Here is a 14548-nt window from a genome sequence, read left to right as displayed (position 1 = left end):
CTGCTGGTTGACACAGCAAGCTGAACTCCCAAGAGCGCTTCCTGCCTCCTGGAGCAGGATCAATGAACTTTGGAAAGATATAAGGAGAAAAAGCCATTTTGGCATCCTTCATCTGATGAGACAAAGGAACTGAGCACTTTGAGATCTGTGAAGCACCCTGGCCAGATAGTCTGGTCAGCCAGACTGGAAAAGAGACTTGGTGAGAAACACTTCTTTCAACAAGAGAATCTAATTTGTTAAATCAGGTTTTAGTCTTAGAAGCATATTTTTATTTGTGTTTGCTTGTGATCCTTTCTAACTTTATTCCTGAAACCAGGAATCACTTAATTCTATGTCCTTTTGTTAAATAAACTTAAATTGCTTTTACTATAAGCCAATTCAGTGCACTGATTGAAGGGGAAAGTGTGTTAACTCCAGTGATGCTAGCAGGCTGCATCCTATTGTCTCTTTAAATGCACAATGAAATTAACAACTTCTCTGATTGTTTAGTAAGGGGGCTGGACAGTACAGAAAGATGTCTCTGGGAGACTCAGCAGTTAGGGTTCATTTTCCCCCAGCCCTGCACCTTGGGATCCTCCACGAAGGCTTTAACTTGAGACAGGACATAGATGCTATGCCAGAGGGAGGAGGCAGCCAGCCTTCCAGATGGCAGGTTGATGATTCATGGGGGCTGAGTAATCAGAACCCCTCAGGCTGGTCTCTTTAACACTGAATGTAAAGGGAGGTAATTTCCTCTCCCAGAGAGGGGGCATACAGGGCAGAGGCAGATGAAAGTCTCCTGGGGCCCTGGGCTGGATCAAGGGGTGGGGCCCTGGTGCCGGACCTGTGCCCTGCCCCATGCCTTCCACCTGTGGTCCTGCCCCTTCCACCTGTGGCCCTGCCCATATCGCCACCCCCTTCCACCTCTTCCCCTACTGCCTGGCCCTGCTCGCTCCTTTCTGCATCCACCCCCCACCACCACCACTGTGGCCTTGAGACCAGAGAAGTACAGGGAGCAAGAGCTCCTCCAGCCCTGGGCCTGCAGCGGGGGGAGATTTTTCCAGGACCCCCAAATTGGCTGTGGCCCCTGGGCACGGGCCCTGTTGGCCCATGTGGTACTCTGCCACTGGTGTGGGGGGACTTGATACTAACAGCTGCTCTGATGTCTTTCCCAGCAGGACTTGATTCCTAAAACGCCCCTTTGCAAGTGTAGGCTTAAAACACAGCTCACCTATGCACAAGGCCCTCCTCACTTCCTTTTCTGTAACATTCCCTGCTTCCCTCTTCTTAGTTGATCAATCCCAGGTGGGGCACTGTTCCCCCCAGCTGCTGCTTGGCAACCTCTGCCCCTCTTCCAGTTCTTTTCCATAGTCCTCTGTTTGGACCTTGTAGCATCTGGCCCACCAAGCTGCTCTGGCAGTGAGCTAATGATACTCTCCAGGCTGTTACCAGGGCTTGTGCCTCAATGGATGCTAAACTGCATAAAGCAAAATCCCCAGCAGAAGGCTGTGAGACAAAAAACAGGGAAAGAATCACAATTTCAGTGCGATGACCGAGCTCCCCCCAAATCAGAGCGCCACGTGCCCTGGGGTCAGCCAGATGGTCAGGACGGTTGGAGCTGGAGTACTGCAGCCCCCACGCTGTCACTGTTGTTGCTAGCTCTTAAACCACAGGGATCCCAGTTTCTAACACAGGCTGCTACGCCTTCCATAATGGCAGCAGGGGTCTGCCCTTTCTCCCTAGGGCTCTGCAGGGTCTGCTGCCTTCAGGTGCTGCCCGGTTTTGTTGCCGGAACTCTGCCCCCTTCCTTGTGCTCCAGCATGGCCTTTATGATCACTACCCAATTCCCTTGAGTGCTAGGGCTCTGCTTCAAATCAGCCCAAATGCTCTAATGTTACACGGAGGGGGGCTTTGGTTCACAGCTAAGAACAGCGGCAAAAGGGATCCACAAGATGTAAAAGTGATCCAACCAAAACTGCCTCAATCTCTCTCCGGCAGTGATAATCTTATCTGGCCTCAGACTCATGAAGGAGCCTTATTCAGAGCCAAGACCAGCAACAAACCCCTGATGATTCTCCACCATTAGAGGATGGCCCCCACAGTCAAATATTGAAGAAAGTATTTGCTGAGCACAAAGAAATGCAGGAACTGGCTGAAAAGTTTGTTCTGCTGAATCTTATTTAAGAATCAACTCCCTCTCCCAGGGCGAGTGCCTGAGCCTTCCACAGAAAGTGTCTGAACTTGTACAGTGTTTTATTTCTGGAGCCAGCAGAGAAGGAGCTAGACAGGCAGATGCAGAGGGTTCTGATGAAAACACCTCTGTCTGCTGTGCTGGCTTTATTGTTCTGGCTGCAAAACTGAAATTAATGGGAAAGTGAGGCTGTGCACCGGGAGCGTGGAGCAAATATTTAAAGAGACAGGACATCACATTTGTCCACCTTGCTTTAAAAAGCTTTGTAAGCACATATAAGTTATCACTCACACGGCTAACATGAACCAGAATATAACCTAACTAAACGTTGCAGGTGGACCATTACAGACTTTTAAATTGCAAGGGATTATTCTGCCCTGGAATAGCAACCCACTAACTAAATTTACAAATTAAGGTGCACAACTAGTTTTTGCACTCACTTGAGATAACATGGTGATAGTGGTGTGGCAATTTCCTGAACAACAGGAACAGTTGGTGGAAAGGAATCAGTTGTATCTGGTACCAAAGTTTCTTCCATCAAAATTAGGAGTTGTAAGAGCAAGAAGTGCTACTGGAACATCCCCGGACTCGGTACTAGTTGAGGCTTCAACTGGTCCTTAACGTCATTTCCATAAAATGCCATTGGATGGTTTTACCACAAATGAAACAGGTCCCGTGCATTTTACAAGTTCTCCAGGTACCCATTTAATTTCACAGCTGTAGTTGTGTGTCCACACTAAGTCTCCAACTTGAAAGGAATGATGATGAGTTTCACATCACTGATCAATTTACATATCTTGGGATTTGGCTATATGTGAGGCAACATCAGGATGCAGCAGGCCCCAACAGGTACACAAAGAACACTTCAAGAAAAGAGTTGCCGGTGACTCCTGGGTAAGTAGCATGTGGTGTGTTCCTGTAGACAAGTAAGAAATTGTCGAATTGCTGCTGATGACTCAGAATAGGTTTATTAATTTTTAAGGCATGCTTAAGTGTTTATACAAAGCATTCCACTGTGTCTTTGTAGCAGGATGGTAAAGAGCTGAGCATATATGATATATTCCCTTTGAAGCTAGGAACCTCTGAAATTCTTCAGAACAGAAAACTGAGGTTCATTGTCATTCACTAACTGTAACAGTAAACCATACTGCCTGAGCAAGGTACAAAGATGTCCAATGGTCTTAGTAGCTGTAAGAGAAGTCATTCTGAAAGCTTTTAGCCATTATGAATGAGTGTCAACTATGACCAAAAATATATAGAGCCAGAAAAATCCCTCAGAATACATGCCCAAGGAGTCTGAGGCCGTGACCAAGGGTGTAGATGAATGGGGCCAGGATCATGCTGAATTTGCTGACACCTGGTACAGCACTTCACCTTCCTTTTTGTCAATCCCTGGCCATCAGACATGACTTCAGGCTATGGCCTTCATCTGTACAATCCCACAATGACCTGCATGAAGAGCTTCCAAAACCTGAGACTGGAGTGATTGTGGAATGATCACTCGCATTCCCCATTAGATGCAACCATAATTCACAGATAAGTCATATTGACATGACACGAATTGTGTAAACTGGGGATTCTTTTGATCCAACATTGTACCTTGTAGTACCACCCCTTCACAAGAGAAAGTACACCATTCTTTGTTGATGTCAGTATTAGTGATGGGTAACCTATCCATCAAATTGAGATGGAACACTTCATCTGACGTTTCTTTGGGTTGACGAGAACTTGGACAAGGCAGGCGCAACAGCCCATCTGCATTGCGTGCTGAGTCCCTTTTTGGAATTAAACAACATAGGAATGAGCTGAAAGTAGCAGTGCCCATTGTTGCATACGAGCAGCAGCTAATGACAGAATTGTAAAGTACAGAGTCTATCTCTGGAACTTTCGAATTCCAAAGATAATGCAGAGGGAGTCAAGTGATCCAGTGACTTGCAACTGGGAAAATAACCCAGATCTTGAAATACTTGGGCCTAACCTTTACCCATCCTCCCTCCACACCAGGCAACATTTCCACTGGTAAATAAAGTGCGTCATATTCTGCCCTGAAATCAGTGGAGTTAAACCAGGCCCATCAATTCAAAACCCAACTGCAGTACTATCATGTGCCCAGAAGTGGGCTTTACAAGTCATTCTTCAATAGGGTGACCATACTTCCCAAAGGGAAAATGGGACACAGTGCGGGGCTAGCCCGAGCCCTCGCCTGCCCCCATGGGGCTGGTCCAAGTCACTCACCCGGGCCCCCCTCCTGCAAGGGGGGCAGGCAGGGTTCGGGCTAGCAGGGATGCACATACTGGATAGGGTGACTGTATTTCCCAAAGGCTGGGGCTGGCATCGCTGCTCGCTCAAGCCCTGCCTGCCCCCCATCTGAGCCCAGTCTCCCACCCCTGAATGGAGCTGGCATCGCCACTTGCCCTTCATAGCCCACTTTTTTGACAAAAGTGGGCATTTGTCCCATTTGCTCTTACCAACTGATCAAAAACAAACGGAATAAATGCCCACTTTTGCCAAAAAAGTCAGGAAGGCCAGGGACAGGGCTTAAAAAGGGACTGTCCTGGCCAAAATGGGACTTGTGGTCACCCTATTCCTCAATGACCTGCACATAACCGAGTCAATGATCTCATGGATGAGCTCCCAGCTGAATGCACACTGGCAGCTCAGGGACCGCCGGAAAGGAGAAACAGAGGAGGCTTACTGAGGGCCCAGCATTTCTGCCTCTACAACAGTCGAATCTCAGGGTTCTGAAAACCATAGGAATGGAGGTTGTTCATAACTCTGAACAAAACGGCATGGTTCTTTCCAAAGTTTACAACTGAACATTGACTTAATTCAGCTTTGAAACTTTACTATGCAGAAGAAAACTGCTGCTTTTAACCATCGTAATTTAAATGAAACAAGCACAGAAACAGCTTCCTTACCTTGTCAAGTCATTTTCTTAAAACGTTCCCTTTATTTTTTTATTAGCTTACATTTAACGCAACACTGGACTGTATTTGCTTCTTTTTTTGTCTTGCTGCTGCCTGATTGCATATTTCCAGTTCCAAATGAGGTGTGCGGATGACCATTTAATTCGTAACTCTGGTGTTTGTAACCCTGAGGTTCTCCTGTAGTACTTTACTCGTGATGACTAAACAACAACCAGTGCTCTGCACTCCTATAACGCCTTCCATCTGGGAACCACAATGTGATTTACAAACATGAATGCCTCCAAGCTGCGTCTGTACCATTATCCCCATTTTACAGAAGAGAAGCTGAGGCTCCGAGACAGGCAATGACTTACTCAAGGTCACACAATGAGTTCATGGTAGAACAGGCGTGGGCAAACTTTTTGGCCTGAGGGCCACATCTGGGTATGGAAATTGTATGGTGGACCATGAATGCTCACGAAATTGGGGGTTGGGGTATGGGAGGGGGTGGGGGCTCCAGCTGGGGGTGCAGGCTCTGGGGTGGGGATGTGGGGTTGAGGTGCAGGAGGGTGCCCTGGGCTGGGACCGAGGGGTGTGGAGGGTGGGAGGGGAATCAGGGCTGGGGCAGAAGATTGGGGCACAGGAGGGGTTCAGGGTTGCAGGCTCTGGGAGGCGCTTACCTCAAGCAGCTCCTGGAAGCAGCAGCATGTCCCAGCTCCGGCTCCTACATGAAGGCATGACCAGGCGGTTCTGCATGCTGCCCCGTCTGCAGGCACCGCCCCTGCAGCTCCCAGCCAATGGGAGCTGAAGGGCCAGTGCTTGGGGCGGAGGAGTGTGCAGAGCTCCCTGGCTCCCCCTATGCATAGGAGCCAGAGCAGGGGCATGCCACTACTTCCGGGAGCCATGCGGAGGCACGGCAAGCGTGGAGTAGGGCAAGCCCCCGACTCCACTCCCGGCGGATTAAAATGTCTGACAGGCTGGATGCGGCCTGTGGGCTGTAGTTTGCCTTCCCCTGTGTAGAACCTAAACGAGAACAGAGGTTGCCTGACTCACAGTGCTCCAGCCACTCATGCTCTCCCTCTAAACACCTAATAGGAAAATGAGGCAGGGAAGAGATAAATTGTATCCTGGTCAGGGCATTCACACTGAAAAACCCAGGATCTGGGCTTAACTGCACAAAGACAAAGAAATCCACAATTCAAATGAAAAACACCAAATGACGCTCCATCTACGATGTGAACCTTGGCTGCACTGCATTCTGCATGCAGGCCAGGCTGGACAGCTATGTCTCAGAGCCCAGAGAAGAAGAGGGTCCAGGGTTACAGCAGTGGGAAGGATGATGGGGTGGTGTGCTAGGCGTAGGTGGAGGAGACAGAGAAGAGCGGTGAGCGAGTGGAGTTGTCCCAATGGAGTGTGTAACGGTAAGAATGCCAGCTGCGGGGGTGCTGAGGCTACAGGCTGAGGTGGCAATGGTGGCTGGAGCAGAGCAGTGGGGAAACTGAGGCAGCAGGGCTATCAGTGGAGGAGAAGCAGTGGCAGGTAAGGGAATCAGAGGGAGCAGTGATGGGTGTTGGGGCTGCCAGGGGCAGCAGTGGGGATGGGGGGTGGGCGGGGAAGGACCAGGAAATATGAGAAGGTCACGGAGTGGCTGAGAGTGCTGTGTGGGATCAGGGCAGCAGCCCAAGTACTGCAAGGGTAGCAAGGGCCAGACACTGAGGTGGCAAATGTAGCAGGCAGATCTATCAAGGAGTGACACAGTGGAGCTGGGTAGCGGGAGCAGGGAAGGGGGCCGGGTACCAATGGAGGGAAGGCTGAAACAGCTGGAGGTTGGGGCTGTGGGGAGGGGCATGCAGTGAGAGGGGGCAAGAGCCAATAGGGGTGTAGTAGTGGGCAGCAGGGATGAGCTCTAGGGGAGCATCGGGAGGCAGCAGGGGGGAAGCCATGGGGCAAAACAGACATGGAGTGAGGTGGCAGAGACAGCAATGTGTTGGGGGGTGCCTCCTACAGGCAGCAATAGCCTGTTGTCATGTCAGGGCTGATGGAGACAGACACAAACCACTGCTTTTTTTCTTTAAAGGGAGTCATTATTATGGCTGGATCTCAGAAAGTTCCCACTGTGCTTGCTCCAGATTTTCAGAACAGCTGCCGGAGAGTGAGCCCTAAAAATTAAAAACCTTGCATTTTGTTTCAGTTGATGCCCCTCTCCAAAAGAAAAATCAAAACATTTTGTTTCGACATTTTCCAAATGAAATATTTGGGGGATTTGATTCAAAATGACTTTTCTTTTTGAACTTTACTTCCATTTTATTTTTAGAATATTTAAAAAAAATACAGCTCCAAACCAAATTTTGATATATATTTCAGAATGTCCAGTAAAAAAAATCCATTATTCACATAATTCTAATGAAATCAATGCAAACAGGATTGGGCCTATAAAAAAAATCACCAACACCTTTGCTTAATTACATGCTATTTTCATCAATTCTTCCACAGCACATGAATGTTCAAGGAGAGTTAACTGTACAGGAAGTGTGAAGGCAACAAACTGATTTTGAGCTAGACGGAGATGCAGATAGGTTAGACAACAGACAATATTTCCAATCGGGGGAATATTATAAAGACCTGGAACTCCAAGGCAGGTGTATACATTTCCTTCAAACTTTGCTTGTATCAGATTTCCAAGCTAGGGTTACTGCAGGACTAAAACAGGGCTGCTGGTGGCAACCTTTAACAGTAGAGAAGTGACTGTCACTCCAGAACAATGGCATTATAATACTTTTCAGTGCTGCTTCCTCTCCTATGCCTCCTGCAATTTAATATTTTTGTTTTCGACAGCTGCTGCACAGTGAGTACAGGTTTCACAGAGCTGTTCACATGATGCCCAGCACTTGTTCTGGAGTAGTTTTTGAACCCAGCAATGTGCATCAACAGTTCAAAATGCACATTACCTTGCATCTGTGAATTCCCATTTAAGGGATCTCTAGATAATCAGTGCTGTGAATTGTACGCAGAAACAAACAAGCAGCAGAATTTATACCAAAGGCCACATGAGCAAGACCGTAACAAGCAGGCAGCTGCATTCTCCACTAGCTGATGCTTTGGAGTAGTCTTCAAGGATAGTCCCAAGAAAAGTGCATTGCAGGAATCCAGCCTGGAAGTGACGTAGGCACAGTGCATCAGGTATAAAGGGCTACGACTTCTAAGGCAACCAGAGATGGTAGCACATATTCCAGGAGACTGCTGTTGCCAGGGAATCCAAGAGCAGCAGTGGAGAAAAAGAACCCAAGAATGCATAATTCTGACCCCAAAGATCGGTGGGTAACAGTCACAGTCTGCATCAGCTATTCCAAATGTTTCCCCTACATGCCAGCATCATCTCTAGCTTGGCTAGACAGATCTTAAGCCAGTTAGCCTTTATCCCAGGTCCAGCCAGACCCCGGAAAAGCAGAGATTGCAGATTCTGAGTTTGAAGACAAAGTGAGACCCAGCTAAGTGTGCTGATGAGACTGTCACCCCAAAGGTCTCCCCATCTCCCCGACATTAAATTGTTCCTACCATGTACATATAATGGGGGATTTATTCTCAACTCCTAGACTTGCTGACACATCACCAATGAATAAACTCCTGGGCACGTGTGTATGAGGGACACCAAAGAGGTCATAATACAACTGGAGGCTGTCTACACAGCAATGTAAGCTTCGGGTTAGTGGGCCTAGAGTCAGCTGACCTGTGTCAGGGAACCCTGGGCTTGAGTGTCTACATTGCATTTTAACCCCAGGTTAAGGATTTTCTGACCCGTGCTCAAACCTAGGGCTCTAGCATCCTCACTGCAGGGCACAGAAGTTTGACCTAAAATGAAGGTATCAGAGGAAAAACACTCCTTCACGCCCCCTCCCCACACAGCCTGGTTGCTGCTGGCTGCGGAGCGGTGAAGTGCATGGCCAAGACTTGGGGTGAAGCATGGCTCCTGCCGCACCCCGGGAGGCAGGGATAAGGGATTCCCAGGAGGCTGTGGGGAAGTTTTGGGGGCTGGCTCCTACTCACCACCCTGACAGTGCACACTGCCTGGGTGTCCCTGCACACGCAGCCCCAGGGAGGGCAGGGTGGGCCCAGGAGCAGGGCACAGAGAGCAGAGCAGGACCAAGTTCCGCCCTGCACAGAGGGCGAGCGGCAGAGCTTCTGGCTCAGCCTGGCCAGTAGAGGGATGATCCCCGGGAGCCACCTCCCACCTGTCAGCTTTGCTCCCTGCTCTGGGCAAGCTCCGCGCAGCAGCGAGGAGGAGCCGGAGCAGCTACTGTGAGAGGAGCAGGATCATGCTCTGCCAGGCCGAAATAGTGCTTCCACCTGCTGCACTGGCTGCCTGCAGAGCTGCTCCTCTGCTGCCGGGAACTCTGGGATACATCCAGAGGACTTCCAGACCCAACTCAAGTCGGGGTCGCGTGCACACAAGAAAGCAATAGGGCTTGGATCCTCCAGCCCTGCAGGGTCCTAGGACCTTGGGTCTGGAGCCCTCGGCTAGCACATTTGCAGTGTGGACACAAGGGGGTTTGGCTTGTGCCTGGGCTCAGACCTGGCCTCAGAGAGATATCCTGGCCATAGTCAACAGGGGATTATTTGCAGGACAGTGGGAGTTCAGTGACTCAAGTCCGATAAATCAATAGGAGAACAGAGCTCATCTTAGAAGCAGTGACAGCTGCTGTTCTGCCTCCTGGAACCCTCTTATAAGGTGGTCACTGGGACAGCTTCATATCTGTCCTCTTGAGGAAATGCATCTTGGGCCAAAATCTGCTGTCAGTCATGCCAGTGTTCAGCCAGGCTATCTCCATTGAGTGCAAAGTGCTGAGAACAGGATTTGGCCTCTTATTATGGTTGCTGCTACAGTAGATTGACTTTGGCTCCGACCTGCTTGCAGCCAGTTATGGCGTACTCCCTGCCTCCTGTAGTGTAATAGCTGAGCTGGCTAGCTAAATTCTCAATATGGCTCTGATCAGGATATAGCCCTTCCCGCATCATCTCCTCCAAGAAGCAGTTTATGACATGACTCTTCTCCAGCAGAGCAAATGGGATTATGTCAGCAGACTTCCAAAGAGGGTGGAAGTGGATCAGAATAGGCTGGATAATGTACAGCAGTTCTTCTGTTTTTCTTTGCAGGTGCGGAAGGTCAGTGGAAACATTCTGGAGGACAAACGTTGTGATTTCACTGCCCCCTATGTTGCTTATTAGAATGTAGATAGCATTGAGGAACTCGTTGGTTTGGTTTGATTGGAAGAATCTGCTGAGTGTATCCAACAGAACTGGAGACATGAGCTCAACCTCATCCAAAATAAACAATGGTATCTTCTCTTCTATTTCTGCTCTGGTGACCATCTTAGAAATCTTCTCAGACAAATCCAATTGGCAAGCAGGAGTAGCCTCCTTGTTTGGACAGTGGTGCATCACAAAGTACTGAAGCACAAAGTCATTGTCCATGACTGAACGGAAGTGTTTAGCCAGCAGCCATCCAACATGGCTCTTTCCGACCCCAGGTGGGCCATTGAAGGAGATCACTAATGGCTTGTTGTGTATGTGGGTGGCCAGATATTCTTTCAACAATTCCATAATTCTGTCCACAGCCACCTTCTGTCCAAATACTTCCCGGTGCATGGTTTTCTCCAGCCCATCTAGGTCATACTTCTGAAGATTGTCATCCAGATTCTCAATAGCATTTAGTATTTGGAAGCAGATGATGCCAGTGAGCAAGAGAAGGCAGCGCTTTGCTTTACTCTTTTGCTCTGCTGGAAGGTACTTTTTGAAGCTTTCTGGATACAACACCATCCTGGACTTCCTGCGGCTCTTCTTCCGTTTGTATTTATTCAGAGTTGACTGGTCCACAGAGGTGTCAAAGGTGAAGTACTGAGAATTGGCAAAGGTGGCTTGATTAAAGACGGACCTTGAAGGGTTATACAGGTTTGTTCGGCTCATGGAAATCTGCTTTTGAAGAAGCCTAGTTTGGACACGCTCTGGAGATTGTTCTCTGGGAAGGTTCAGATGCAGGTGGCTTTTCTTCAGGAACTGGACTTTTCGTCGCAGACGAATGACTGCCCGCATGGGAGAGGAAAGCAGAGAGATCTTCTTGGAAGCCGTGAGAGTCTCAGTGCAGGACTGACTTCCATCCATTTTGCTTTCTTCTCATAAACCATTCAAAGTGTCTTCTCTAAAAAACACAAAGACAGTGCGAAAATAAATGGACAGAAGAGCAAGAGGTGACTTGATCATGGTGCATAAATACCTCCCTGTGTAGAAAATATCAGGCTCTTTTATCTAGCAGAGCAAAGCAGAACAAGAACCAATAGCTGGAAGTTAAAACCAGACAAATTCAAATTAGAAAGAAGGCACACATGTTTAGCAGTGTGGGTGATTAACCACTGGAACAATTCACCAAGGGCAGTGGTGGATTCTCCATCTCTTTCAGGAAGATGCTTTAGCCACACACAAGTAATCAGGCTCAATACAGAGGCAACAGGGTGAAATTCAATGGCTGTTGAGGTCAGGCTAGATGGTCTAATAGTCCCATCTGGCCTTAAGGACTATGGATATTGAGAGAGAGAAGTTGTTACAGGTGCACCCACTCAGGGGCTGTGTATCAATCTAGGTAATTTTATGGCCCTCATCACTCTGAGCACCCATTGGACATTACTGAACTTGTCCTCACAACACCCTGTGAGTAGGGAAGTGCTATTATCCCCATCATACAGAGGGGGAACTGTGGCCCAGAGAGATTAAGTACCATAGTTTGCAAAGAGCTCAGCACCCACCATCAGGGCCAGTTTTTCGAAAGAGCTCACCGCCCATTTAGAGACCGAAGTAAATGGCCAGGTTTTCAGAAGAGCTGAGCATGCTGGGTGCTGCGCTGTTTTGAAAACTTGGGTCCAGTTGTAGATGCTGAGCACTTGAAAACTGGACTCCATGCAACTCACCCAAGGTCACACAGGACATCTGTGGTAGAATTACCAATTGTTTCCAGATCACCTGAGTCCCAGGCTTACATCCACTGTTCCTTGGCTAGATACAACCATACACACATGCAAAGAAAGAAAACACAGGACATACACAAGCAAACATACTCCACACACTGAAAGGGAGAAACATCTAGGTGTAGGAACCCACATGTGTGCGCGCACACACACACACACAAATAGAAGCTGTTGGACATACAAACAGAGAGAAACTTATAAATGCTGGAGCTGTGCAACCTAGTTAGTTGACAAATAAGGTGCCAGGAGATGGTACTCGGCAATATGTAGCACAGGTCCTGGATTTTGTAGAATCAATAAAATTGTTGTTGTGCACTGCAAATAGCTTGGGACGTTAACTCATAACATTAGACCAGAACCTAAAACACCAATATATGAATCACTGGGACGATCAAACCAAACACAGCAACAAGTTACACTGCCCAGATCCCTGCCCTGAACTATCCAGAGACCTCCCCACAGTGACACATGTTCCTTTCCAGCAGTAACTCAGGAGGAAGTTAAACAGGGGCTACAAAAATAGAGCTTTTTAAATTTTTAAATGAGAAGGTCCAGAAAATTTATATCCAAGAATTTTTTAAGAGCTGACCAAGGAATTCTCTGGACTATTAAAGTGGATTTTCTATAAGGCTGGGAACACTCAGTAGGTTCCAGAAGACTGGAAGAAAGCTAAAGTTGTGCAAATATTTTAAAAGGGTAAACAGGATAATCCAGGTAATTACGGGCCTGTCAGTCTGACAACGATCCTGGACAAACAATTGAAGCAACTGGTATGGGATTCAATTAATATTAACAATTAAAAGAGCATAATATAATTAATGCCAATGAACATGGGATTATGGAAAACAGATCCTGTCAAACTAACCTTATATCTTTTTTTTTATAAGATTACAACTTTAGTTTATAAAGGTAATAGTGTTGATGTAATACACTTAGACTTCTGTAAGGCATTTGACTTGGTACCACATGACACTGGACACTTTGATTAATAGATTAGAATGATATAAAACTAACCTAGTACACATTAAATGAATTAAAAACTGGCTAACTGATAAGTCTCAAAATGTAATTGTAAACTGGCAATCAAGTCTAGTGGGGTCTCGCAGGGATCGGTTCTTGGCCTTACGCTATTTAACATTTTTATCAATTACTTGGAAGAAAACAAAGTTATCACTGATAAAGTTTGCAGGTGACACAAAAATTGGGGGAGTGGTAAATAACAAACGCTCAGGAACTGAAAAGATGTCCCAGCAAAAAGCAACTAGGAAAATCCTCACCTGACTATGGGAGAGACAGAGCCAGCATTGCCCTACACATCATCCTGCCAGTGGATTAGGAATAGACAGGAATGACAAATGGAGACAGGACATCATGCCCCAGCTAATAGGTAGCCATCGGGGGTGGCTCTTATTGAGCTCTGACAGGCATCACTTGTACAATACATCGAATTCAAGTGATCACCTTTCACCCAATAGGATTCCCAGGATGTTGGGACTCCTTCACCCACCATTGAAATGCAACCACCTCTGGGATGAGATTGCAGCAGCCACGCTACACCAATACCTGTTTGCTCCCATCCGGGGGTGAGGACTAACCTATCCCTAGGTACTATAGCAGGAATGGACTGCAGGCCACTCGCCCCCTGTCCCCCAGCGAGGGGCTGCACCAGCTGCTCCCCAGGCAGACTGCAGGCCGCTCACTCCCTGTCCCCCGGCCAGGCACTGCGCCAGCTGCTCCCCAGGCAGACTGCAGGCCGCTCACTCCCTGTCCCCTGGCCAGGCACTGCGCCAGCTGCTCCCCGGGCAGACTGCAGGCCGCTTGCCCCCAGGCTCTAGCACATGCACACCTGCGGGAAGGCAGTTTGGGAGGCAGCGGGGCCAGGGAAAATGCTGCCCAGCTGCGCCATTTAGTGGCCAGTGGTTTCCAGTGGCACACACAGGAAACCAGAGAGCTTGCCAGGCAGTGCAGAGCCAGCAGCCAGGCACGGCGGGGAGCTCCTGCACTTTGCTGAAGCTCTCCTGTGAAGGGCCCGCAGCCAGGACCTGCTGAGGGCTCAGTGCCACAGGAGAGCCTGGAGGGGTGGCACAGACAGAGGTTGCATGGAGACTGCCTGGGCTGCTGTCCGCCTGTCCCTGCAGCCCAGCCAGCTCTCACCTGCGGGCACTGCTGTGCTGCCAGCCTCCCCCGCCTTCCCCAGCTCAGCTCCCGCCCACACCGCGGGGCCTAACGGCACCAGGAGCCCAAGTGCTGGCCTCAGCTGTCCATCTCTGTCCTCGGCCTGGTCCCCCTGTGGGAGCTCTGGACCCCCGTTCAGTGCAGGGGTGGCAGACATGCCTCAAGGGCTGGGGAACATCCTGGCTGGGATCTCTGGTGGGGTGGAGAACTGCTGAGGGGCGCCCCTGTGGGAGGAGCAGCAGCTGCAGCATGTGCAGGGGAGCAGGCGAACTGCCAGGGGGTGT

The 14548-nt window shown here is 48.8% G+C and overlaps 1 protein-coding gene across 7 annotated transcripts in view; it reads right to left on the bottom strand.

The window, feature by feature from the left end:
• Positions 1 to 5899: 5899 nt before the first annotated feature.
• The window catches only part of TOR4A (torsin family 4 member A), a 37336-nt gene continuing 28687 nt past the window's right edge, over positions 5900 to 14548 (bottom strand). For all 7 annotated transcript variants that reach the window (XM_038374609.2, XM_043498674.1, XM_043498675.1 and 4 more), the window contains one exon: positions 5900 to 11269. In XM_038374609.2, the coding sequence (XP_038230537.1) occupies positions 9952 to 11232 (1281 nt within the window). In that variant the 5' untranslated portion in view covers positions 11233 to 11269 and the 3' untranslated portion in view covers positions 5900 to 9951. The remainder of the gene's footprint in view (positions 11270 to 14548) is intronic.

The sequence above is a fragment of the Dermochelys coriacea genome, chromosome 16 (genome assembly GCF_009764565.3).
Source record: "Dermochelys coriacea isolate rDerCor1 chromosome 16, rDerCor1.pri.v4, whole genome shotgun sequence".
Taxonomy (NCBI): domain Eukaryota; kingdom Metazoa; phylum Chordata; order Testudines; family Dermochelyidae; genus Dermochelys; species Dermochelys coriacea.
The sequence above is the reverse complement of the archived record's forward strand: the minus strand, read 5'-3'. Positions and strand labels throughout refer to the sequence as shown.